Raw genomic sequence first — 26,944 nt, forward strand, 5'->3', positions numbered from 1 at the left:
AGAAAAAGTAGAATTGGGCTGAAAGATCTATCGCTTTATCACCTCTTCAGGTTGTAAATCGTGTTTTTAAAAAAGTAACTAAGTAATTAATTACTTTTGAAAATAAGTCATCAGTAAAGTAACGGGATTACTTTTTGGGGAAGTAATCAGTAATTAGTTACTGATTACTTTTTTCAAGTAACTTGACCAACACTGTCTCTCAAAACTGGAAATGTTGAACTAAATGCAAGAAAATTGCACAAAATAGTTTCCAACCAGAGGAAATTTATTTTTGAGCGTCTTCATGACACTCCCAACAAACATTAGTAGTATTGCCAAAAGAAAAATGTTTACCCCTTGAAATTTACAATCTGGTGCTACAGCTCCAGAGAGCAGCATTATTACCTCCGTCTCCCTCTGAAACCTGAATTTTGACAGTTTGGTCGCTGCCATCTTGTTTCTTTGGAGCCAAAATGGATCATATGTGGTTTGACTGCTGTACTGTGGAGGACAAGAGAAAAGTGCAGCGGGTGGTGAGGGCGGCAGACCCCCTCAGAGACATATACTGGCAGAAGTATCATCATCACCCTCGCACCCTGGACACTCCCTTTTCTCTCTGGTAAACGCTGCAGGTCGATCAGGTCAAAGACAAACAGCCTCAATAAAAGTTTCTACCCACAGGCTGTCAAACATGCCTCCACCCCCACCTCCACCCTTCACTGTGCTGTTAACATTTATGGACATTTTCACTGTATTTATAAACCGTATTTATCATAATAGCAACCAGCCTACCTGTAGCCCTACCTCCTATTCATTGTGTGCTACCACCGATCACTAGCTCCTCATATTGCACCTGCTCCTTTATACAGCACATATAACTGTAACTTGCACATATGTGTAGATACATACATACATACATACATACATACATACATACATACATACATACATACATACATACATACACTCTCAGTGTAGGCACCTCTTTAACTTTAAGTCTATTTTTTTGGTTTCTCTTTTTTCGCTCTTGTTCTGAAGGAATTTTAATGTAAAAGTCTACACGTTGCTAACAGAGAGAAACTGTGTTTCATTGTTCTTGTAACAGTGACAATAAAGATCTATTCTATCAAGAGGATGTTGTGCTACACTATCAGGAAGAAGTCTCATTAGCTTAGTCGGCAGTTAAACACAGCTCAGCTCAAGCTTGTTATATATTCACTACTATATTCATAAAATAAAATCAGCATCAGAATGCTTTATTGATCCCTGGGGGAAATAATTTTTTTGTTACATTACATACATAACATTTTGATTGAGCATACATGCAAACACACAAGGACTCTTTTGATCTGCTGTTCTGAGTATCGCACAATTCAGTGCCTCCAAAACCACTGAGTAGTAATAAGGAGAACGTTGGAGTAGATTTTTATGCCCGAGCATGAAATCGCAGAGCAGCAGGTGGAGGTAGACGACAGTGACAGTCATCTCAGAGTCGCCGTGGTGTGGTGATGGTGGTGAAGGAGACGGATGCAGGCTTCAGATGAGATCCTCGCACAGCCTGAAAGAGCGCAGGCCTGAAAGGCAAAGCGTCAGAATTACAATGAAATAAAAGACAAAGTCAGGGAGTGCTTGGCTCGCAGAAAGCAGGCAGATAGATCGTTGGACAAAAACAGTGATGAGGAAATTATTATTGAGGTGATTCTGACGGCACCAGAAAACCAGAGTGACAAAGAGAACTGAGCAGAGATAAAGCAGGGTCGCAGCTTCCTCATGGAACACGGTCATACGCTTCATTTATAACTGGATGTTGATGAAGAAAAACTATTCCACACGAGATAAGAGCCCCGTCGAACAGATTACATAATCTAATCTCAGCATGCATACCAGCACTGTCTGAGAGTGACAATGTTTCTGTGTCCATCATCTCATTCGCCTGCTGTCTTGGCACCACAGACCCTCACATGTGGCCCACCATCTTTTCCTGAGAGTACGCTTCAGAGGAAGGCCCCTGTGGGACGGTGGCTTATCTGCAGGCCTTGGCTAACGAATGATGAAAAACAGGCACCATCACGGCCACCAATCTGCTCCAGTGCTCCTGGCCTGGGTACAGATGCCAAGGCATCTGCCACAAATAAAAGACCCAGGCAGACTGACGCCCGCAGGCCAAACAACCAGAGGCTGGTAATAGCGCGTCCCTGACGGGCTTACGGATCCATCCTCTGCAGACAGAAACAGAGTTAGTTGATTGTGGCATGACCACATTAGTAAATGACATGAGGACATCATTCAAAACTGTTTTGTTTTGACAAATGCTTGAATAATTCGTCATGTTTCACTCATGTTAAGGTAAAAGTGCACTCCATTGTTAATGTTCGTTTACAGATTGCAGGTGGAGCCATCATAGGACTACTTTAAGTCAGAACAACAAAAACACATTCATAGTGACATTTCAGTCAATTGTAAATATACTTGTATGTATTTTGGGTTTCTGTTCTTCCACCTCCTGTTTCATTTTGCAAGCCCAGCTTCTCATTCATTCCTTTACTTCCCCTGTTTGTTCCTTCTGGTTTTCTGCAACACCACTAGCAATAAGACAACCCCTCACCCCAGCATTTACACTCCCCCGCTTCTCTTTGTGCTTTTGCTGGATTGCTTTTTTTTCCCTTGCAGTTCCTACACTGTATGCCTCCTGATTTCTTTTGATTCCAGTTCAGCTGTTTTCTTACTCTCCACATGTCTCTATCGACTCTCCTCCCGTTTGACCTTTTTGATTGTTCTTTAAACGTTGCCCTTTGCCTGGAGCTTGTTAATGCTGTTCGCTGAGATGAGTGGAAACCTGTACATGACTCCAAACGTGCCAGTTAAGGTTAAGATTTTGGACTATGAAGTTTGCTGCCATGCATTTGATTTCTGTGAACCGTTACAGACAGAGCTAACTAGTCTCCCACGCCTCCTTTGGACTCTGTTATTTAAGACTTGAAAATGAACCTGATGACAGGAGACTTTGGCCGTTTGAGGGCTTTTTCACCTGCAGGGTGGGGTTTGAAGCCCATGTGAAACCAATAAAAGAGCTGTGTTGGTGCATATGCTCATGTTTTCTCTGAGGGGAGAGCTGCAGACGACGGCTCTATTTACAGATTCTGGCAGTTTTTATTTAGATTTCTGACGCCTGCAGGTTTAATAATAAGAATGCACATGAACATAGAGAGCACTTTGTGAACTATAAGAGACAAAAACAGTTGTATTTTTGCCCTGTGATGATCCTAATGTTGAATAAAAAGCTCTGAAATACTGATCAGTGAGCGAACGCCGTTCCTTTGATCCATACCTTTCTGCACCGTTGCATATTTTGTGCGTCCATTAGCCTGATTTACTGCACACTCTGACCTCATGTCAGCAGCTCACCCTGGCTTCGTCCCCTGGGAAGCACACAGTTAATAATGTTTATGGAGTGTATCCTGATGAAGTGACTCCACTCCATTATCACAGCTCCTTCCTGATGGCTGTCAAAGTCTGTCAGTCACGTGTCACGTAATCCATCAGTAAGGTAATTAAGAAAAGTAATAAATATGGTAATGTGAAATTAACCACCAAGTCATCATAGGGGAAAAACCGAACCCGACCCCGAGCCTGTATCTTGGAGACGTGACCAAAACTGCCTTTAAAAACCAAAAAAGGAAATTTTCTCATGCTGGAATTATTTCCTTTGTTCTCTGTTTGTCAAAATCACAGATTGTCAGAGTTAATGTTAGGGTCAGGGTTTGGGTCATTTCGATGGTGAATTAGACCTCAGAGGGTTAATATGGTACGCGTGATTTCAGCGTGCAGTATTTTTCTGTTTATGAAACATATTTATTGAGATCAGAACATATCTTAAGACTGTTGTGAAGCTGTGAGTGTTTTCACTGTCACGATCTTGTGATGACGGAGTGTAGGAACGTGTGGAGCATGCTCACCTTAAAACACCCATCATCTTATCCTTTTTATTGTAATAAAGACCTCAATTTAAAACACAATCATCATGTTCTATTAAATTAAATTTGAACTCATGAACTAATCAGTAAGGTGTTTACTGACAGCCAGGCAGCTGGGGGCCGTTATCTATGAGATCCTGTTACAGAGAAAGCAGGTTTCAGACACTCCTGCAGGGACTTCACTTTCCTGAGCTTTGCAGACTTTTTGCAGCGTTTGCTCTCATTCTAACCTTTATTAGCATTTTTGGATTTTTACAAATTCATATTTCTTACCTAAACTTTATTAGTATTAGTCTTTCATGACCCATGCACGAGGGAGTTTGTTTCCACAGTTAAGTCATCCTGTGTTTGACTGATACACCTGCAGTGCAGCACCGACTGTTTGCACCTTGGAGCTCAGTTGCATCATTTCTCTTTGAATACTTTCATATTAAAAGGTGATGATTACCAGGCATCTTTTAAAGGTGACACATCTGACTTCCCCGCATTGATACCTTGGGAGGTGTGATGTGGTTAGATAAAAGCTCAGATATCTTTTTTTATGTGCCGTTTCTGTTATTTTGTCCACCCCCCCATGCTCTGTGGCTTTGTGTTTCCATCCACAGAGCTGTCATGCCTGCAGTGGAAGGGGAGTTCAAGGATTCATCAAACAAACAGCAGGCCTGAGGTCTCTGCAGAAACTGGCTCAGCTGGTCAGCTCGGGTCCACACATCACGGCTAAGCTAATGAGAAGGGCCTGGATGGGTCGTGTGTGTGTGTGTGTGTGTGTGTGTGTGTGTGTGTGTGTGTGTGTGTGTGTGTGAAGCCTGGCCATCTTCCAGCTCTTACACATCCAGGTGGTTTGATTAAACACATCACTAACACATTGTCTGTGGGTTGATCAGAAGGGTCTGGGAGGAAAACCGTGAAGGGTAAAGTAGATGCAGTAGAAACAAGCAAAGCAGAACCGAAACAGTGTGACCGACATTCTCTACCTTGTTGTGGACTCTTTTCCTTTACGGATGCAAAACTAGAAACTAAAAAGTGACTTTTTCTTTGCCGTCCTCTCGGCTCTGGTGTCTCGTGAGCTTGTTAAAGTGCCGTTTGTGTCCCAGCAGAACTCATTTGGTCATTGCGCACCATCAGATCTGATCTGATCTCTCAATAAGTTTCAACCATTATGGCCTTCGTTACTTCCTCCTCTCTTTCATTGTGACAAATCCTTGTTTGTTCTTTGTGCTAATTCAAGCTGAGGGATAGCACCTCAGGTTGCTCCTCCTGCTGTCTGCTCCTCCGTCGTGCCTCCTGACCGCCGCTGTGCCTGACCGGATCGGTACTGGCGGCATTTGTCTCAGGATTATCAGCCAAGACCTTGTTTGGCCCTTTGTCTGTTGTGATTGAATCTGCATTTTTTTTTCAGTTGCTGCTTTATTTGATTTTCACTGCTTTTTCATACTTTTACATTTAACCAACTAAACTATTTTGATTTTTGGTTAGAATTCAGAAACTATTGTGGTTTGGGTTGAAACCCGTCTCATTGAGAGCTTCAGCTCAGTCACATGCTCCACTGCCAAAAGACACCGTGCTTCACGAGATGAAGGGCGAACGTAACTGACCTACAAGGAAACGGAGCAACAGAAAGTCCACGCTAGAGACTCGTAATCCTGTTCTCGAGTGATCGTTAGCTTCTGCTTTTCATTCTTTCTGTCATCATAAGAGACATGACGGGACGTAGAACTCAAAGAGCCTAAAACAGAATGCTAGATCGTCCCGGCTCTGCCACCAACAGCTTCCCAATGAGTGCGATGTTTCACTAACATGGGTGAAGCCGAGGTCCAGCACAGCTTCAACATATCTGGTTTCTGGTTTAAAGTGTCCACGAGGTCGGCTGGCCTGGCACTTATTCAGTGCTGTGGTGGGATGAGCAGAGATTGTGATTGGCCTCTGGGCCACAAAGGAAACATATTTTTCTTCGTTTTAAACCTTATAATAGGTCATTTTTCTAAAAGCTCTAAAACTTTATTGTTGTTGTTTTTAATCCTCTAATTTTTCTGTCTGGCGACCATTAAAATTACAGCGAAGCCTATCTGCTAGGCTAGACTGTTTGGGTTAATGAGGTTTGGCCTTAACTGCTTTGAGGTGTTGCTGATATAGCAGCCAAGTGGACTTGCTTCTGGAAAGACTTTGATCAAGAGTGTAGACTATTCTCAGAGCGATCCTTTCCCCCTGTTGGATTGCAGGCAGACGGGACGCTTCAGTGACTCATTATATCTATAAAAGAGGACAGAGCTAGCTGGTTAGCATGCAAACCTAAGATACATTTATTATTTCAATACGTAGATGTCTTTGCCTGTCATGCCGTCGGAGTCTGCTAATACATTTTGTTATTTGTTCAATGTTTTAAATGAAAAATATAAAATATTTTGCACCTTTATTTGGTTCATCCTTCATGCAAATAACCAAATGGAGTCACAGTGTGAAATTAATTGCTCGGTGATAGGACATCAGCACAGTGCCTGAGGCCTTTAGTCAACTTTTCTCTAACTGTGGATGCACATCAGCAGCTCAGATGTACCTGTGACTGTCTAATTTCAATATTTCCAATATGCAGAGGGAATCAAGAGTGAAATCGTATTCATAAACAATCCCCTGACACTAGATGTAATCTTGTCCAGTATTTATGTGATAAAAATTGGGAAATAAATGGTCTTGCATGGCTCATCCTTGTACACCCACCTTCTATGAGTTCATACATTTTAAATGGGAGTGAGAGGCAATGAATTTGTCACCAATTAAAGCACAGATCACAGAATTACTCAGTAATTACCGGCTCAGCTGAATGAATGCTGGCCAGTTCAAATACGTGCCTGTAGAGATTTACATTAAAGTTCCACCGAATGAGTTTATTCAGCCGAGACTCGATTCTCACACTTATTAAGTGCTTATGGCATTAATCTGTCTTTGTCCAATCAGAAGTCATGTTTCTATATGATACCGAGCCACAGTGAAAAGCACTCATCAGTCAGTGATATCAGTGAACAGCTCCCATTAGTGAGCACGGCATGCTGAGACGCAGCTATGCAGAGCGTTTAACCCAGAAACCACTTTAAAATATAATCAAAGCTTTTCTTTGGATACGCAGGAAACACATTATGGGGATATCTGCTGAAAATGAGGAATAGAAATCAGGGGATCCTGCAGCTTATTACTATACTGCACGTCCTAATCACACAACACGAGGCTGCCTGTCTGTCAGGTGAAGTTCTGACACAGTTCTCTTCTGCTCCAGAGCCACAGATCGATTGCTCTCAAAGATTGTCGTTTCTAAGTGTAATTGATCTAACTGTTACCTCCTTAAAATCCCATTTCTTTTATTTCTGTACTGTGAACACTAGTTTTCATTACTGTGAATGATTTCTGTGGCTCTGCAAACTGATTACTCACTGAAAATTCAGAAAGCCTGGTGCACTCTGCAGGGAACTCTAGGAACCACGAATAAACAGAATTTTCTGCTCAAAGATTTTCAGAGGATAAACAGGCCCAGAGCACACAAATTAATTCTCTTTAATTCTTCTCTAATTATGCACAATTAAAGGCTGTGAATTAATCAGTGCGCTTAATCGGCTTGCTGTCTTTGAGCTGAAATGCACCTGATTTAGAAGCTGCTGGAAGATTCTCAGAGAACGGCGACTTTATTGGATTCTGTGGAGAAGCAGTTGACATTTAGCGGTTTCACTCGATGAGAGGTCTGATCTCACCTTTGGGACGGGGATTCATCCTCTGGAAAATGTGCGAGAGGCTTCAGGGAGGGTGGCGCAGTGAGCGTCTGCCTGAATGGCGGGGTGTTTGAAAGGAAATCCAGGAGTGATGTTGGGAAGGAGGGCCGGCAGGTGAGTGGTTGCCTTCTCCAGGAATGAGTTTGTAAGCAGGCTTGGTGAATTTTATCAATAGTGGCCAGGAGATTGCACTGCAGGTGAGCCTAATCAGAGGCGAGAGAACTGGGGACACAAAGAGACAAGGGTAAGTACGAGGCAAGAGACACGAGAGGCGTAGTTACCACTGTGAGGTAGCTGATAGACTGTCAAAGACTGGAGGACTGAGCTGGCCTTAAAAGCCCCTCTGCTGGGCGAACACAGGAAACCACAGGACCCACACCGAAAAACACCAGACACTCAGATCATGACACCTTTGGTCCTGAAATCCATGTGTGATGTGTACCACCTTTGTAAACGAAGGACTGGAGCCCATTGCCGCTGTCGCAGGATGAATGGCAGGGTAGACCACAGGTGTGATGCCAGTCTTAAATTAAAATAAGTAAACTGTCATGTTTATTGCTGCCATAAAAAAAGTTAAACACATTTGGACAGTGTCAGGATTCTTGCTCAGAAAAAGGATCAACATGCTCTGAAGTCAGAGCATGTTCCAGTCCACAAAAACTTTTTTTGTAACAAAATATCGATTTCTGCTGTCCCTGTATCGATACATTATTAGCAAACAAAATATCAGATACTACACAGTATCGATTTTTTCCCCCCACCCCTACTGTCAATTTAGAATTACTCGTTAATCCAACATAAATGAATCTAACATACATTGTCTGGACTGTGGAGGATGGGCAGCAGAGGGCCATACTGATAAGGGTCACACATTGGACAGTTGAAGTGGAACACGGCACACACTGTGCTGAATTATGTCAAAGTCCATGAATAATGTATGTGGATGATTATTTTGTGGCCTGAACACCTGAGTCTTTGTTTCAGCACAGATATTTAGTTCAAACACAGGTTTTTGTTGTTTAGTGTTTGTTTGTTTTTTTTAGCATAACTCATTTCAAGTCTTTTTCATTTGACAAGCTTGCAGTGAAACTGTTTTTGTCATGTTAACTATATGATTGTATTTATTAATATAATGTATTCTTGTCACTTGTGTAAATGTTTCACACTTGACTGCTAATGTGAGTAATCAGTCATGATGATAGTGTTCTCTTCCATGGTGGTAACTCTGAAAACAGCGTTGCTGTTTTAAAATAGTTTTCACCATCTTCAGTGGCTCGCGGGTCAGGACTGCTACAGCGCACGTGAGTGGATATTCTGGACAAAGCGAATTGCTGGTCATATTTTACGTGCATGTGTAGAATCATTTATCAACTGCACTGCAATCAGCCAGCCCTCACATCAATTCCGCAGGTCTCAGAGAGCGGTGCAGAATACATAAACGCCTCATCGCTGCACCATTATATCGCTGTTTGTCTTGGAGCCAAGATGAAAACACACGAGAGCCCGAGGCATGAGACGCAGAGATATGAATTTTGCATCAATATGGTCCACAGACTGCACTCATGGCTTTGACTTTTTCTTTCTACGTTTGAGTAAATCAGAGCGATTAGGGCCAGCGGACTCCTTTACAATGTGCTGACGTGGCACATATGTTAAATCAAGCACTGTGAGCTGTAATATTTCAAACAGTATCAGAAAGACACTCAGTGGGACATAGTGTAGTGTTAGGCTTTTATGTTTGGCTTTGTGATAAAGCTTGTGTTTGGATAGGATTAAGAACTGAGTGTGGCTTTCAGCCCCGCGCAGCAATTGGTGTAAACACTGAAATAATGTCAGGGTGAAAATAAAGTTTGTCTGAAGGCTTTTAAAGTGTGTTTGCCAGCAAATCAAACTTCTTTTTTGCAGTATTTTCCTGCAGATTTGGAAAATTTTGTTTTAATGCCCCACACAGTGCGGCAGCTCTCCCCGCAGACAGACAGTGCCCTGGCCCATCCAACTTTATTTCAAATTCTTGTGAAAAGTTGGAAAGATTTGCAGTAACTGATGCACAGTATATCTCTGATATGTCCATTTGATGGATGATACATCCTGAAAAACATAGGACTCTTGGCTGTGAACGCTCAGTGTAAACATCGCTTCAATTAAAGCTGAAATAAGCTGATACAGGATATATGTGATGCTGTCAGCTGGTGCGAAATAAGGTGATTTTTCAAACTAATGCTTTTTCAAAGCGAAGCATAAGCAGAAAAATGAAATTTAATACAGAGCTGATGTCCAGTTCCTCCATCAAAAGGAAATAGAGACATTCCAGAAACATATTTATTTGTGCATTTTGCTCTGTGTCACATGTAGTAAAACTCAGCTTTGCATTACTCAGTGTTTGATTTTGACTAACACTTTTTAAACCAATAATTCACATATGTGTGTCTGACAAATCAAAAACTACATTTAGAACAATTTCTTTTTTCAATATAAGAGGTCCGACCCCCCCTTTCCCTTTGTGTTCACTTCACTCCATTGGTAATATTCCCATGGATGAATATATTTGTGTCTAACTGGCTTTCTATGAACAGATGACTGGACTCATTATTCATTAAAATAATTTTATGCTTTTATATTATACCAGCTGTATAATATACCTCAGTAACAATCTCATTTTATTGGGTGCTCTGCTTTTATAGATCTGTTTTCAACAAGTTGTGACATAAAAGGAGAAAGAAGAAAAAATATCAAGAATATGCTTAAACCTTATAGTCAAATAAAATTGTTACAAGACAGGAGAAAGCAGTAAAACAATTTTTTGTGTTCTCTGTATCTCTTGTATGCTTGTTACTACAAAATGAATAAAAGCAAAACAAGAAGAAAATTATAAAATACTTTATTGTTCAGACTTATAGAGCAAAGGTTAATTTAGCTACTTGATTCCACTTATAAATTAATACTTTTTACTCAGGCAGGAGTCTAAATTGACTATGCTGTTCACAGACAACACTGTGTTCTGTAGCAAGAGTAGGGAGCAGGTGGAGGGGAGCCTGGATAGGTGGAGGTATGCACTGGAGAGAAGAGGAATGAAAGTCAGTCGAAGTGAGACAGAATACGTGTGTGAATGAGAGGAAGACAGGTGGAAAGGTGAACATGCAAGGAGGGCAAGTGGTGAAGGTGGATGAGTTTAAATACCTGTGGTCCACAAACACGCCAGCGCACAAGAGAGGTGAAGAAGAGCATGCAGACGGGGTGGAGTGGGTGGAGATGAGAGTCAGGGTGATTTGTGACAGAAGCAAAGCAGCGAGAGTGAAAGGGAAGGTTTATTAGATGGTAGTGAGACCTGTGATGGTGCATGGTTTAAACTGAAAAAAGCCAGGAGGCTGAGCTGGAGGTGTTGAGTGAGAAATAAGTGGAGCAGAGAGGCAGCTCAGGATACACAGGTGTGGTTTGGACATGCGCAGAGGAGGGAGAGTGGACATGATGGGCGTGACAGAGTATAGGATAGGGTGAGATGGAGGTAGATGACCCCTAAATGGGTTTATTCACTGCCATATATTCAAGCCCGATTCTATTAACTATTAAATGTTTTATTATTATTATTTTTTCCTAATAATATATTAAATAATTTTGGATTTTTAACGTAGTTTTCACTGTTTTCTATCAGTAGGAGCAGCGCCCTCTGCTGGTGTCTCCAGACTTGGACCGCGGTTTCTCCTCCTGTTTGCTTCGGTACGTTCGTCTGTGTTAAACTCGTATAAATCCTTTAAATGAGATTATTTCTGCTGTTAAACGGAGTGTTGTTTGTAATTTTCATGTGACAGTAGTCCTCCAGCGGTCAGTGTAACTCTGTCGGGCACAGGTGATCTCGGCTAGCGTAATTGATTAGCTCTAAGAGCCGAGCTTGCTAGCTAACAGTCAGGCTAAATGATTTCTTCCAATAAATAAATAAATAATAGGGTGGCCAACGTTTTGTGCTTGTTGACTTGTAAAAGCCTATATGACATTTGAATTTCGCCATTCATTAACCACACGGAGAAGGCATAGTTTAAATATGTTAAAAATGTTTTTATAAACAAACAGTATTATTAAAGTTCTTCATGATTGGGCCAAGTGTCCTCTTTTTTGGAAGTCAAAATATGCTCACCCTATAAATAATAAAGAAAGAAGTTCATCCAATAGAAATTTGCTGGGGTTGTATCTGTCACTGAAATAAGGAAAGACTGGTCCATAAATACATACAGTAATAATGTATTTGCACTAGTTTAATTTCAGCTCAGTGTGAGAGTCTTTACTGCCTGTTCTTAGTTTAAAGAGCTTCTAATTTCTCTGCTTTCAAGTCACATATGAAGTCAAATAATATTAATGAAGTTCAGAACATGTTAACATAAACAAGATGCCAGCTTCCTGTTTTTGTTTTGTTTTTTCATTTTACCTTTTTGCTTTTATTCTAATACTGCCGTTTTTACCTATTTACAGTATTTTTATTGGATTACTGTTTCTTATACATGATGCCTGCTGCTAATGCATAGTAAGTTCTGAGCTTGAGGACGGAGAAGTGTTATGGACCAGATGTCATGTATTTATTTTCAATCCTGCATTTTTTTTAATTTCTTTTCTCATCATTTTTATGTGTTTTCAGGTATGCAACTGTCAGTTTCTTCTCTTTTTCATTTTCTTTATTTGCAATTCTTTTACTTCCTGTCTGTGCAGGGTGGAAGAGAAGACTGACAGCTGACACCCAGATGAACATCAGCCAGATCAGGCCGGCTATCATGTTTACTGTAAATGTCCATTTGTGTCTTAGTTCCATACTTCTCAGAGTTGTTATTTAATGAAAACGAATGCCTCATAGAAACAAACACACAGATCAAATCTTAACCTCCTAAGACCCGAACTCTTCCACGGCATGCATTTTTAATTTCTCTTTGATATTTGGGCTGATTGGGACCTGATGAATGTAAAAACAAAGAATTACTAAAAAAAATTTGCCTAATTTTTGTTTCTGAGAAAAATGAGAACCACTTATGAGGATATTTGATTAAAATTTTGATAGAACAGTAGCAGCATAATGTCCTCGTAAGTGGATATCAGGCCCTTGTAGAGCAAAATTGAGTATTTTGGTCTAAATAACCCAAAATGTGATGCCCACATATGTGGACGCCAGGTCCTAGGAGGTTAAATAAAGACACATTCTGACTTCTTTAGCAGAATCACGTGGAGAATGTGTAGCATTGAACATGGGACACAGTTTGCCTGTCTTCTGTGTTATTTTGCTTCTGGATAAGCCGGTGATGGTTGCATGCTGTAATTTGGCTTTAGGCATGTAAATATCAGAAATATTCATTGCTGCTTTGAGTATGGGAACCTTCGGCACGATAAATGTTTACTGCCTCTGCTAACAGGTGAGTTTCTGCCGGGACTCTGTTTAATTGCTGTTCTGAAGTGCGCCTGCTGACGCTGCTGGCTGTTTTCGTTGCTCTCTGCAGATCTGCTCCTGGCTGATTGTTCTGGTATCTGTTGGCTGAAGCTTTGAGCGTTCATACTGCTGTGTGCGGTGTTTGTTTTAACTCTTTGTAAACTTTATTCTGCTGGCTGAGCTGCAGTCATTTCCCTTTGTTTTTTGCTTGGCACATGCAGTTGGTGCTTTGTGAACAACATGGAGTGTGAACACAGGTTATTTGAGCCATCAGTCAGGTTATTTTTTGTTGTGTCAGTTCGCAGGAAAAGCTACCAGGCCAAATTTCATGACAGTTTGTGGAGATGTGCAGCTTATGATTAAATATTGGTGAATTAACCCATTAAATATTAGCATAGACATAGATCTGTCCTAATCAACCAATGGATTATTTGGATTGACATCTCCGCAGACAAATTCCTACTCTCGTTTTGTAAAAATGTGGTAATATTTACCATCTCAGCTCAAACGCCTCATTTCCCTCTTACTTACAGTGCTTCTGATTTTTATACTGCCTTTGCTTTTCGTTTTATTTCGAGTGCGGCCTTTCTCTGCGGCTGCAGGGGCAGCTCTCTGTGTTTAGAGATTGGCAGCCAGATACAACAGCAGCACCCTGACTGAGCTGTTTGCACACGACTGTTGTGTGAATGAGTGTTGATCTTATGGTTTGTTACCCAGACGGATGCTGTGAGCTGTGTGAAGGGATATTCTGTTGTTTGCAACTTAATCATTTTACATCTTTTTACATGTTACTGTAGCTGAAACCAAAACGCCATGGCTTTTGAGCCTGCAGTTAATATTTAAACACATCTAAGATCAAGTCAGGACAGGTATGGAAGTGAAGTTAACTCTGCTTTGGGCAGTTGTCAGGGCTGTACCTCTTGTACAGCAATATTTTTTTGTAGGGATTTTATCATTTGAACAATAATAACAACAATGTTGACTGATATGTGAATGTGAATCAGTTGTTTTATCTACTAAAACATTGACTGAACATTAGAAAATATGAGATTCGGCTTAAGCTCTGCAACTCTTTGAACCCTCTGTTGCTCCTTTGGGAATTCAGACTTTTCAGCGACAACATAAAAATACAGATTTTGTTGTTGTAAATGGATAAACATCCCTCTTTTCTTTTCCCAGGTGAAATAATTTCCTTGTCTTTCTGTATTAGTTACCATATGTACTGATCTTCAGGGTCATTTAGGAAAAACCGCTTGTTTGATTTGACCAAGTCTTGTTTAAATGTCTGTAGATTATAAGTGATCTGTGGAATAGCAGACCCTAGGCTACTTCACTGAAAAATGGTTCCACTATACTGTATTTATTCTTTCTGTATGATTCGATGGACTGTGTGCATAATACAACTCAAGTTTAAATGAGAGAGCCACTTTCTTTCTATGTCCTTTGAATATGAGAGGACACAGATGAAGAGGACAGAGGATGATCCCAAAAGACCCTTGATGGCCTTGTTCTTTATTAAAGGGTAGTGTGACAATGGAAATACATGATACTTTATATGGTTTTCCCTTTTTAAAATCTCAGTCAAATTACATTAATGACCAGTGGAGCAGAAAGTCTCAGAACAACGGTGCGCCCAAGGTCGTGGACTTAGAAATTTTCGGAAGACATGTCAGTGGTTTGATCACAAAATTATATCGATAATTTATCACTCAATCGAAATGGTGGGAAACTGAAGTGAATTTGTAGGAAATGAGAGCAGAAAATCACAAGTTGTAATCAGATCGAGAGGCTACAGTATATTGTCTCCCAGTATTCGTTCACATAGCAACACAGCATTTAAAAATCGTTTAAATAACAATCAACGGGTTAAATTCTTATGTATTAAATACTTTTCAACATTGCCTTTTTTAAAATTTGTATTTCAGTTTGGCTTATAAAGTCCCAGCAGTAACTTGTTTTTGAGTGTCTTCTCCTTTTACATATCACTGCCCAAGATATTATTGCACTGATAATTGAGAGTCAATGCTCTCAAATACACTGTTGGTGTAGAGTTTTATTTTTGCTTTAACCAGAGGCTGAGGGGAGAACCTCCAGGCATTCCTTGGGGCTCAGTCACAGAGCCTAATGGAGGACTGTTAAGGATGGTGGTTCAGACCTCAGACTCCAGGCTTGAAACCCTACCCCAGGGCTTTGGCACATAGGGACTGTTGACTCTTCGCGCAACCAACACCTGCCTCCGGTCTCTAGGCCCAGAGCCTGGGTCTTCCCTCTTTCCTGTGCCATCGTAGGCCCCAAACATATTGTTGTGGTAAACCATCTGCCTGTCACTCATACGAGGCAGCATTGCTGCATTGTCTGGGCAGTGGCTTGTACAGGGAAACAAGTGGCACATGTCCTTGGAACTGTTGTAGAACTGGGACGGTCCCTGAGCCAGTGGCCCCACGTACACGGGTAAGTCTGTGTACGAGTTCAGGTAGGTGGAATAGTGTCTGTGCACCACTGTGGAGGAAGAACGGCGCAGGGCGGCTGCGTTCTGCAGAATGGCTTCCCTGTAAGAGGGCAGCCGGGTGGACTCGGAGTACTTGAGCTTTTGCTTGTAGGGGTAGGAGCCCATGTGGGCTGGGTCCAAGTAGGCTGGCTCAGCAGCCAAAGGGTAGCAGGACAGGTTGTGCCCCAGACTGCCATATAGCTTGTGGGGTTTGGGGTTAGCCACTACCACCCGTGGAAACAGGTCAGGCATGTCTCCTCTGGTCGGGGGAGATGTGGATGTCGAAGGCTTTGTTTCATCTACCTGATGGATCCTGTCATTGCCCCATGTGGCTTTGAGGAATGAGGCGCGGCGGTTCAGCTTGTCCTTTCCGAGGAGTGGTATGTCGTCCATGTCGGGTTCCAGGTAGGACTTCATGCAGGAGTTGCAGCTGGTGCTGCCACTAGGGTAGTGTCCTGCGGTGCAAGGCATGGCAGCTGCATTGGAGGCGTGGTTGCTTAGGAGGTGATTTGCTCTCAGCTCGGCGAGGCAGGTTTGAGGTCCATCGTAATCACCTCTTACTCTCGGGTCTGCAGCATCAAACACATAGCTATGGGACCTCCTCCTGCGACTCACACAGTCAGGGGGGTAGCTGAACTTCCTCCTCAGGGGTGCTCTGTGTTCCATGTAGATATCTGGCATCTGGAAGTCCCTGTAAGTGGCAAAAGGAGAGATGGGGTGACGGGCTTGGTTCTCCACATACAGCCTGCTGCTGGGATGGGGGTTTGACGGTCCGGCAGGAGAAGGATCCCTTATGGCGATGTGAGGGCTGCTGAGACTGGAGATGGGCAGAGTCCTCTCTAAGATGTGCTGACTGCTGCGGGCGGGCAGCGTGTACCGGAGTGGGGTTGGTCGAGTTACCACCCGGGGCTTATCCAGGAGGGTTTGGGATGAAGAATCCCCATAATGAATGGGAAAGGTGGGTGTAATGGCCCTCTGAGGGTACGGAGAATGGTTGTCTGTGATGCTTGAGATGTAGGGCAGGCGTCCGTGAGTCATGTCTGTGGTGGTAACTCTGGGTGGCAGGGCAGCTCGCACATTGTCGGCCCCCCGCCTGCTCCAGTTCTCTATTGTTTTGGTGGCATTATCCAAAGAGTTCTCCACTCTTGCAGAGGACACCATGTCCTTGGCTGTTTTAAGCATCTTTAGCATATTGGCTTGTGTATAGTTAGAAGTGACGTCTGGACTCTGTATGCTCCCGTTGTGGTCAGCGGACTCTACCCCATTGAAGCAGCTGTAGATGCCCTGCGGAGAGGTGGAAAGTTAATATTAATATGTGTAAACTTCATTAGATACCAGAATGACCGGCAATTTCATCAACTGAGTGGGATAAAAAAAAAAGAGAGATTTTATTGACATGCTGACCTAGTAAAGTGGAAAAAAATGACAGAAAGCTGTAACTGCAGAAGGAGAGTCGTTATTGTTTTGATGGTTTATGTGCGTGTTGCTGTGATTGAAATGTTGTTTGGACACAGCTTCATCTCAGGAATATAAATGAGCGATTTGCTGATCGTGCACTTACCATATTAGTTTTTCCACTTTTATCCCATCAGCTATATTTTACATCCACATTGCATATCTCTTTGGAATACTTAATCTCATTTTTGACTACACTAGACACACAGATGAAGTTTTTTTTTTTTTTTAAATGGGGCAATTTAGATTCAGTTTCACCAGCAGCACGACTGCCACTTTATTCCAGTATCCCTGAAGTCCCTTCGTTGCTTTAAGCTCACTGTATTTTACAGTCTTTCTTTTGCTACCCTTGAACTATTGTGGTTGTGTTACTCACCTACTGGATTTCCGATGTCTTTTAATGCTCTACTTTGAAGGAGACCTCACAAAGGATACAGCATTTTTTTACAATTGTGAATTTTTGTGCCGTTAGTTTGCGTAAACATGAGCACTGAATCTGTTTGGGTGAATTTTCCTTGTTGGGAACTTATTATTAATATTATTATTATTATTATAGATTGTTTTTTAGATTTTACTGACAGCACATGAATGCACTTAAAGCTACGTGGCTGATGAAAGTAACATAAACCACTTGGGTACTTACTCTGCTGATAGCTAGGAGGAAGTCCAAGCGCTCTGATTTGTGGACTGAATGTCGTAGTTTCCAGTAGAGGAGATGTTCCCAAGCAAAGACCAGCAGGCTCAGGCCCATGGCAACAAGCAGCATGTAGAAGACCCCCGCCATATTGTCAATGTCCAGCTTACTGCTCATGACTTCTTTCTTTTCATTACGGCAGATGCCAGTGAGCCAGACGGTCTGCAGCTTTTGTGTGTCACCTGTGAGCGAGGAGCACAGAATACAGGCTTAAGCTCTATTTGCATAACACTAGCAGTATTTTTAGGGAGTAATAGAACACCCTCCAATCTCCTTTGAACATCATTCACATGGGATAATGAAATTCTTTCAGATAATCAGTACCCCAGATAAAACGGAGTAAAGTTGTTGTTTTTTTGCAAATTGAAAAATCCTGGGCAGACAGCGGTTGTTTGTCTAAAACAAGGGGTCTCAAACTGCAGCCCCACAGACCAGGTGGGAGCATGGGTAACATTTACCTGGCTGCAAGAAGGAAATGCACCTCTGTGAATTTAATTCATGCAAAGTTCATATTGAACTAAGCAGAAAACAAGACCAAGGTAGCACTCCTTTTCAGTTTCAGGATCACCTTTATTATAGTCATTTAGGTTTGTGCAGATGCAGACAACAATCTGAGGGGGCAGACTCAGTGCAAGTAAGGCATTACAAGCCTATTATCCGTCTTGCTATGTTATGCGATATCTCCACATGTTGCCGACAACTGCGACTTGGACTTGTCTTGGTGCACGCATGCATGCACACACACACAAGCCCTTGCACGCACTTCTGCTTCCTTTGGAATAAATGTGCATGTGTGGAATGGCTGCGCTGGTGCATCTCAAAATGAGAGAAAACGCAAGGATGGTTTCATTTTTAAATTAGAGCTTAACAGCCTCTACTACATACTACGTATGTATGCAGAGGTCATGGCGGACACTAGAGGAGAACCAGGTGAGATTTTTCCCAAACACTGGAGGACTCAGAACGACCTTAAATAATTAATTAATTACAAAAAAGATCCGGGCAACTGATCAAATGATAACTTTCAACTTATTCTCACTAATTACAGTGTCTAAATCATGCTTTTTTTGTGCTGTATAAATGACTCTCTCCAACTGCTGCAGCTGCAGCGTCTCTCGTAATGTTGGATAAGGGAAGTGCTCTCTGGTGTGTGTATTTCTCTGTCACCGGGAGCTGTAGTGCTCTGCTTGTTTTGTTTGATCAGTACAGTATGCATTACAGAGGGTGGAAAGTGCTACCTTAACAAGTGAACTTTAACCCCCAGCCCCTGTATGTCCTGCACCGATGCCATTGGTTATTTGTGATTTCTCAGGGGGACGATACGATGATCCAGTGATGGAGACCATCGCCCAGCCTTATGGCTATTATTGCAAAGAAAGCTTTCACATCGCTGGCTCTAGCAAACATGTTAGCAGCGATATCAGTAAAAATAAAGCTACAAATCAAAAGAAACATAAACCACCATCCGGATCATCTGAAAACATTTTTTGGCAACACCAACAGTGTTGGCTCAGTCACTTGTTTGCTTCCTAAACTGCCTCCACAAAAACTGTGAGATCTTTATGTTTATGACAGCTGTTGTCTTCCTCTTCTTCCCTCTAGAATAAAAATCTTCCTGCCTAAATCGTGTGCCTTTGCTGCTGATCTGAGCAGTGATAAGTCTGACAGTGTGCTTTATTATCCAAATGTTTACCTACTGCATATTCTGCCAAAGGTTATGGGGATTGTGCCCAAGGCTTTGCAATAATTTGCCTAAGGACCTAATGAATCACATTTGATCTTATCTCATGAAAGTTTCTTTATTGCTTTTATGATCTTTCATTCTCTCATTCAGATACATTTTACTGTAATAATATTGTGTGGCCCTTTTATTACAACAGTATAGGTTTGGCTTTCAATCATTAGAATTTTTTCTCATTCAGCTTTGTGGGAATACTGCAAATACAAATATTAAAGCAATCTATTAAATGTAGAATTTACCATCAGCCAGGAACTGGAGCAGGGCCAGGTCGATGGGTCGTTTCCAGCGTGAATCCTTCTGGAGTGCAATGCCATAACCAGTGGTAGCAAACACTTTGCCACTGCCAATTGTCACCAGCTTACAGCCTTCATCTTTGCCAGCCATGTAATTCAACACAGCAGCGTCATAGATAAAAGCATCCAGTTTCCTAGCAGGGTAAAGAAAAGGATTTTTACTCAAATGGCCATCGTGTAATTGTCTGGCTCTTCTTTCAGTCACACGTCTGCTGTGAGGAGACTTTTTACGATTCCTGGCAGACACTTACCCTGTTTTGAGGCTGTTAAGGGCATCCTCCACTCCCTTCTGGTTGTATTTGACCATGTGGGCATGCATCTCGGGATAGTTACTCCTTATGTTGCGCTCTGTGCTGCCATTTGGGACGGTACCAAAGCGGAATGGAGGATACTGCTCCTGCGGCTTTTGAAACTGGAAGTAGAATAACAATTTTTAATGACAAAAATAATGCCGTTGATCGAATAAGTGTCTCAGGAGAGACGATGGCATATAGACATAGATTATTCAATCACTCTGATGTTTTATGAGGAAGCACTTCTCCTCATGTGAAAGAGAAATAAGAACAAGAAGGCTCAAGGAAAAACTGAAATGTGATGATTACAATTTCCATTAAAAAAAACTTGATCTTTGGATCCAATATTGTCTGTTTTCAGACAAAATAATTCACAGCATGCCGAAGTTATTATTTATTTTTAATTTTTCATTAAAGGAAGTCTTTCTAAATTGAATACAACTAAACAATACAACTAAGCTCCACAATGCTGGTTGGTGGCTCCTGTATTGTGGTGTTTAGCTTCTAGATGTAGCTCTTGTAGGCTGTTCTGTTGGAGCTGATTGTGTCTGATTACAAGCTGAACATCAAGTTACTTTGTATAAAATTTGTGCATCTCAGAAAGACAGAGTGCTCGTGAACAGACTGAGATTAAACACAAATCGTCAGCTGTTAAAATAAAGAAACCGAAGTAGCAGAGTACAGGTTACAGTGTTGGCATTATGAGGAACACCAGTGCAGTCTCCGCCCGTAACGTATCCCGTCTTCATATTTAGAAATGAAATATCAATATTGTGATAAAATGCACAGAGATTGATATGTAAACAAATTATATTTGTTTGTACAGTTATGCATTTCGTCACCTCGTTGCTCAAAAAACAAAGTTATTAATTTAACCAGTCCTGTTATCTGTTTTTTAATTTTCTCTAGGATTCATAATAATATAATCATTGTGATTTGTTTTTTCAAATTCTACTATGACTGTCTAATTATATTACAGTGAAAATCTGATAATGTGACAGATAATATGAGAAAACAGAGAAATGACATTTGCTGCAGTCTGCATGGCAGAAGCTAACACTTCTGGAGGAAATCACATCAGCTGCAGCACAGGCTGCTGACATCAGCCCAGGATCAGCGTTATTAATGGTCAGTCGGAGCCCTGTAGTACGAAGCAAGTACAACATACCCAGGATATCATTTCACCTCACTTACTCCAACACTGGCAATCAGGGTAAGCAGTCACACAAAGGTGGTTATCAACTCAATAAATCAACCCAGTGCTTTCAATCATGTTCTCATGACTGAGATGTCATTGGCATCATCTGACCACAAATAAGACTTCCCAAAGGAACATGAAACTATATTATCTTAAAAATAAGAGGCTACACTGACTTTATAGACTGAAACCAACACAGCTGCTACAGAAAAACCGCCTGTATGAGTGACTGAAAGTCAGTGTGCAGTAGTGTAGTATCGCCTATCTGAAGCCAAGATGAAAAGGGCTGAACTATTAATAAAAATTAAGGCACCAATTATTTTATTTTATTAAATTTTAGATGTGCGGAAGATTTTTAGTTTTCATTTTTTTCATCTGCAGAATGATCAACAAAATACACCCAAGGATGTCAAACATACGGCCCAGGGGCCAGAATCTGCCCAGCAACAGAAAAGCATTTTGGCCCACTAGAGGTTTTTTCACTAATAAAGACTTCCCACATGGTCATTCTTGGTACACTGAAGTAATTAAGTAATAGAAAAACATTTAAATGACTGAAAATTTCCCATCTGCTATAAAAACGTTTGGATCTACAGTAAAAAAAAACAAAAAAAAACCAGTGCTAGGCTGTGAGCTAACCAATGTTTTTCTGTAATTTTACACATTTATTTCTTACAGTTTAAGCCCAAAGAGTCGCGCTGATAGATTTCTTTCATTTACTGAAGCAACATTTATTTACCTTGGAGAAAAACTGAGACGTTCTGTTGAAATCGCAAGTGTAGTTGAACTCCTTTACACTGACAGACAGGGGAGCTTCAGGGGAGTGGGCCGTATGTAGTCCACGGGGTAAAATGTGTTGGACATGCCTGGCTTAGACAGCGTGGAAATTTGATAAGGTCCGCAGGTACAAATGGACGTCCTGCTTTAGGGTTTTATATTAAGGAGCATAAACAATAAAATTGTTGTGAAATTGTTTGCAGCCAACAGAAGAAATGTAAAGGACTAAAGCTGCAAATAAGAATCTTTAGACCCTCCTGGTAGCCACACAGAGGTCCCAGGGATCTTCCAGGGTGACGCTATTGTCTCAAGAACTGATTGGTCAGTAGGTGCTGATCTGATACCTGTTGATCTTTACAATTCAAGCCATCAGACATGAACTTCTGAACATCTGGCACATTATCCAAAAGTCAAAAATGAACAAATAAACGACACAGTATTCCTGATGTTTATCAGGAGTATCTGACCAACCTCCCTGAATCCACCTGGATGAAGATTTTGCAGAAAGCCATCAGAATAATGAATATTTTTCACCATCAACTCTGAAGAAAAAGCATGGCATGAACTGTGGTTATGGAGAATTATTACACCCCTACTTTAAAGGTTAGAGATGCAGTGCCAAAAGAAGTTCGGGGTAGTGACGTGTTACCGACTTCCGACTTGCAAAAAGTTGTTGTGTAAGTGAAGTGCCTTTTCTGGACAAACGAGGTAATCATCTCCCTTAACACTGCAGTGTCTTGAAAGTAGCTGAGCTTGTCTCCTCTGATACAAGGTCACGTTCTGTGGTGTCTTCTTGTACCTCATTTACATTTACTTAACCTAAGGGGTTCGGCACAGCTGGACCAACAGCAGTTGAGCGCTCACTTCCCACCATGCTGCCATGCAGAATTCCCTTTAATAATCTATGGGCTCACTGTCAGACTGATTCTGTTTCCTTCGCTGCATGGCAGAGTTAATGTATGATGAAACTGGAATTGTAAATGACTTTGCTAGACTCGTAATGAGCGGCGGACTGCTTGGTCTTTTCCTCAAATGCCTCTTTAATCCCTTCAGTTGCCTGCAAGCAAAAAGTCTGCAAATCATTTTTTGTGCTGATGGTTTAACATGGATTTCCTCGTCAATATTCCTATAAAACACATCCCCGGGCCAGACAAATATGCATAAGATAATACCAGAAAAATATAATCGCCGTCTACCCAGAAAATCCACTTGTGTATTATGTTTCACAGGCTTTCCGTTGACATCACCTTCCAAAGAGTCTGGCTGTGTAATTCAATTTCCCCACTTAATGTGTGAACCCTTTAGTGTTTTGCAGGGAAAGTGGAAAGTCACAGCTATGACATTGGCATTTCTGGATGTTTACACTTCATAGCTCTGCCACATGTTGTTTGCACTCCTAAAATAGAGCACTTTCCTAAGCTGTACATTAAACACAGCAACACGCTCAGGACGGTCAATGACAGAGGTCTGTACCTTTTTGTCACTCAGTCCGGACACTGTGTCGATGTACTGCTCCTGGATCATGAAGGCTGCCAGGTTGGCTGTGTAGGAAGCCAGGAAGATGACGGCAAAGAAAGCCCAGACCAGGACCATGATCTTGCTAGTGGTGCCCTTTGGATTCTCAACAGGGACAGAGTTATTGAAGACAATTCCCCACAGCAGCCACACAGACTTCCCGATGGTAAAGGTGGGACCTCCGGGATCTAGAAAGGATGAAGTAAAGAGGGGACATCTAGTACCGGCCAAGACGATGACCCAAGTATCTGTGAAATCGAACACGTTTAAAATTTTTATTTGTTAATTAATATCTTGACGTGTTTTTTGGTAACATATTAGTGATAGAGAAAACTTTAGGGATGAACAAACATAGTTATACTTATTGTTCAGACTTTCACTTCTGATGATAATTGAGTTTTTCCCCTAATGGCTCAATCACAGTAAACTAGAAATAGGAAGGCAACATCCTTGAAAATTGGTAGTTGCCTAGTAGTTTGGTGATTGCACAGGTTGGCTGGTGGGAGGCAACCAGTCTCCAAACAGTTACTGTACAATTTAGATCGACTGCAGTCACTCTGAGATGGACTGGTGAAGATGTGTGGATTATGTCAGTCACTTTGCGCCATCTGTGATGTGACTCTTTGCAATTTGAGAACACACCGGCTGCAACTGGTATTTGATTAGATAAGTATATACAAAAGAACATTGTCCAAGTTTGCCTATGTCAGCTTTCATTTAACTCTTTATTACCCAAATATTACTGACTGGTCTTGAGTTATTGGTGTAGTATTTCAGTCTAAATCAAACTGACTTATGCAGCAATAATATGTAACTGAATGTGCTGATGGTCACAAAGACACCAGTTGGGTAAATCTCAAGTTACATGTCAAAAAGAACATGATTGGTGTTTTATTGTTATTGTTTTATTGTTTATATTGTTACCTTTGTGACATCATATATGTCGTACTTTATAGAATATATAAAAATAAAGACTGCTGTAATAAAGATTAAATGGGTTTAACCCATATGTCCTTCATCCATTATAGAATACTTCATAGACCCACATGGCTCTGAAATTAAACTGCAGCGTCTCAATCTACCAGGCATCGATCCAACATGTGGCCACTGTAAACAGGATTGGATATGAAACCTTTAACAAGTCAGGTCTGCCATGTTTTAAATCAGTTTTTAAAATTACATTAAATTGGTATTTTGCTGCTGCATACTGGAAAGAAGTTTGTTTGCTAGTTTAAAATGGAAAATGTATATCTTGATCAATATTTTCTGCATGGATTAAATTCCACTTTAAACTTTCCGAGAATGTTTGTGAATTCAGAAAAAATAAAAATGTAAAATGGTTTTGTGGGTGCAAAGATTTTAAGAAGATTTTCATGGATACAAATAACCAAAGTCCAAAATGACCCTCACTGAGCCCTATAAATGCAGGTTAATTTTCCATTAGAGAAAAGCTCATTAGGGTACCCAACACAGTATTTGGTAAATGTTGCTACCAATATATCATTGAATTTAAACAAAAGATGATTTTTTTTTCTATCCTCTGGCAAACATTCACCTTAAAGAAGGAATGAGTCCTTGACAACTAAGAGTCTGAGGCTTTTAGCCGGATTAAATCATTATTCATCTCATGAGTTTACAAAACCTTTTAATTATATTTAATGGCAAAACACACCAATTACTGCAATATCTTTTCATTGCTTTAGATGACGGTTTGCAGTAGCCACCACAGAAGGACCGGCCAAAACAGATTGAGTAGCTCATTCCTGAACGAGGGGCTACCACTGTGGTTATGAAAAGTATGCAAATCATGCAGCAAACCAATCCACCTCAGACACATCAAACCTCCTCTGCTACGTACACAATAATCACGTAAAAGAGTGTGGAGAGAGTTCATTGATGAGAAGTAAAAAGAACCGTCAGGTGCTCAAAATAAACCTTAGACTCAAACGTTAGAACAGGCTTTTCCCTGCAAGGCACCATCTAACAAAGACCCACGAAGATCATAGCAGCCATTACAACGTATCTCTATCAATATAATGTTTTGTGCATCGGTCAAAACACTCGACTTGAGGTACACAACACGCAGCGTAAAACAAGCTGCCTCGCAACGAGTGTCGGGTCAAAGTCTTGGAGGAAATTGGAGGAAAATTGCACTGTTTTAATAGATCTTTAGCCCCAATTAGCAGGTATCTGTGTCCTTGTAATGCTTGCATGAAGTTTCTGTTTGGTTAATTGTTCGAGGGCTGAGGCGCTGATGGACTGGACCGGGTTAGGAGACTCACCTTTGGCACTGACCAGGCTGCGGTTATACCCAACTGGACTGCAGTATTCAAAGACAAAGACTGTGATGGCCACAACTGTGAGACACATGACGAACATCATCACCCACACGGCTGGACTGTAGGGTTCTGCGGGGACAGAGAGCACAGCCAATCGAGTGCACATGTTTGCAGATATATGCAAATATGAGTGTTTTATAGATGTTCAGGTACTTTACGTCTGTAGACCACAAGGTCACACTACAATAAACTGATAATTCGTAATGTGTCAATATTTGCAAAAGACATAGATGGTATACTTTATTGATATCATTTGAAGTTCTGTTACTTTACGCTTTTCTTCAGTGAAGCTGTGACTAATAACATTACTACAGTGTGTCGGTTGGTGGTGCTGCCATCTGCCACAGGTCCACTGACTGTGGATCCAAACCTCGCACGGCCCCACTTCAAAGAGACTTGAAATATCCCCAGCCAAGCGAAATCATTTTACCCAGTACAAAGGTAATTATTGCAAACATCAATAAAATGGGTAGAAAAGTTTCAAAAGGTTTCCTGTGAAACTGCAGCAGCTCCTGACTGAGAAACCAAAACCTTGTAATGTTTTATTTTTGCATTTTTATATAACGATAAAGTGACTTTAAATAAAAGCGGTTGTGACGCCTCACATATTGCATGTCAGCCTAAAAAAGTCGAGATATGAGTTTCTTTATTTTCGCGTGTTTTCCGGCCTTTTGCACAGTGATGCTTTGATCTTAGTTAAAATGCTTCTAGGAAACATTCCTCACCTAAAAAAGCAGAAGGAGAGACCGTCCCATTACTCCGAGCCACCATCACGCTGATCCCCGTCTCCACAAACGGCACAGAGAAGTCAATAATCTCTGAGCGCTCTTCATTTATGGTCAGTGAACCGATGGCCATGTCGGCCCGTTTGTAGAACACCTGTGGCAGAAGAAGAGTCTGGATTTTATGTTTTTATTGGATTTTTTTTGGGTGGTTGGGGTTGGATGTAGGTACAAACAGATAGCAGATGTTTGTATGATGTGATCATAAATCAAAGTCTTTGTAGCTACATAATACAGGACATCCTCTGCTGATGTTTGAG

The 26,944-nt window shown here is 41.3% G+C and overlaps 1 protein-coding gene and 1 long non-coding RNA gene across 3 annotated transcripts in view; one reads left to right on the forward strand and one right to left on the reverse strand.

Annotated features, from left to right (window-relative positions):
• Positions 1 to 11,145: 11,145 nt before the first annotated feature.
• Positions 11,146 to 23,593, forward strand: LOC102216255 (uncharacterized). Its single transcript, XR_311917.2, has 4 exons — positions 11,146 to 11,210; positions 11,358 to 11,422; positions 12,404 to 12,474; positions 23,537 to 23,593. It is a non-coding gene; the product is annotated as an uncharacterized LOC102216255 (long non-coding RNA).
• Positions 14,596 to 26,944, reverse strand: part of grin2ca (glutamate receptor, ionotropic, N-methyl D-aspartate 2Ca) — a 70,289-nt gene continuing 57,940 nt past the window's right edge. For both annotated transcript variants that reach the window (XM_005739931.1, XM_005739932.1), the window contains exons 7-13: positions 26,628 to 26,781; positions 25,846 to 25,971; positions 23,522 to 23,751; positions 20,032 to 20,192; positions 19,727 to 19,914; positions 17,696 to 17,928; positions 14,596 to 16,881 (exon numbers count right to left, since the gene is read on the reverse strand). In XM_005739931.1, coding sequence (XP_005739988.1) covers positions 15,259 to 16,881; positions 17,696 to 17,928; positions 19,727 to 19,914; positions 20,032 to 20,192; positions 23,522 to 23,751; positions 25,846 to 25,971; positions 26,628 to 26,781 — 2,715 coding nt within the window. In that variant the 3' untranslated portion in view covers positions 14,596 to 15,258. The remainder of the gene's footprint in view (positions 16,882 to 17,695; positions 17,929 to 19,726; positions 19,915 to 20,031; positions 20,193 to 23,521; positions 23,752 to 25,845; positions 25,972 to 26,627; positions 26,782 to 26,944) is intronic.

The sequence above is a fragment of the Pundamilia nyererei genome, unplaced genomic scaffold, assembly GCF_000239375.1.
Source record: "Pundamilia nyererei isolate P.nyererei 1_Seehausen unplaced genomic scaffold, PunNye1.0 scaffold00095, whole genome shotgun sequence".
Lineage (NCBI taxonomy): Eukaryota > Metazoa > Chordata > Actinopteri > Cichliformes > Cichlidae > Pundamilia > Pundamilia nyererei.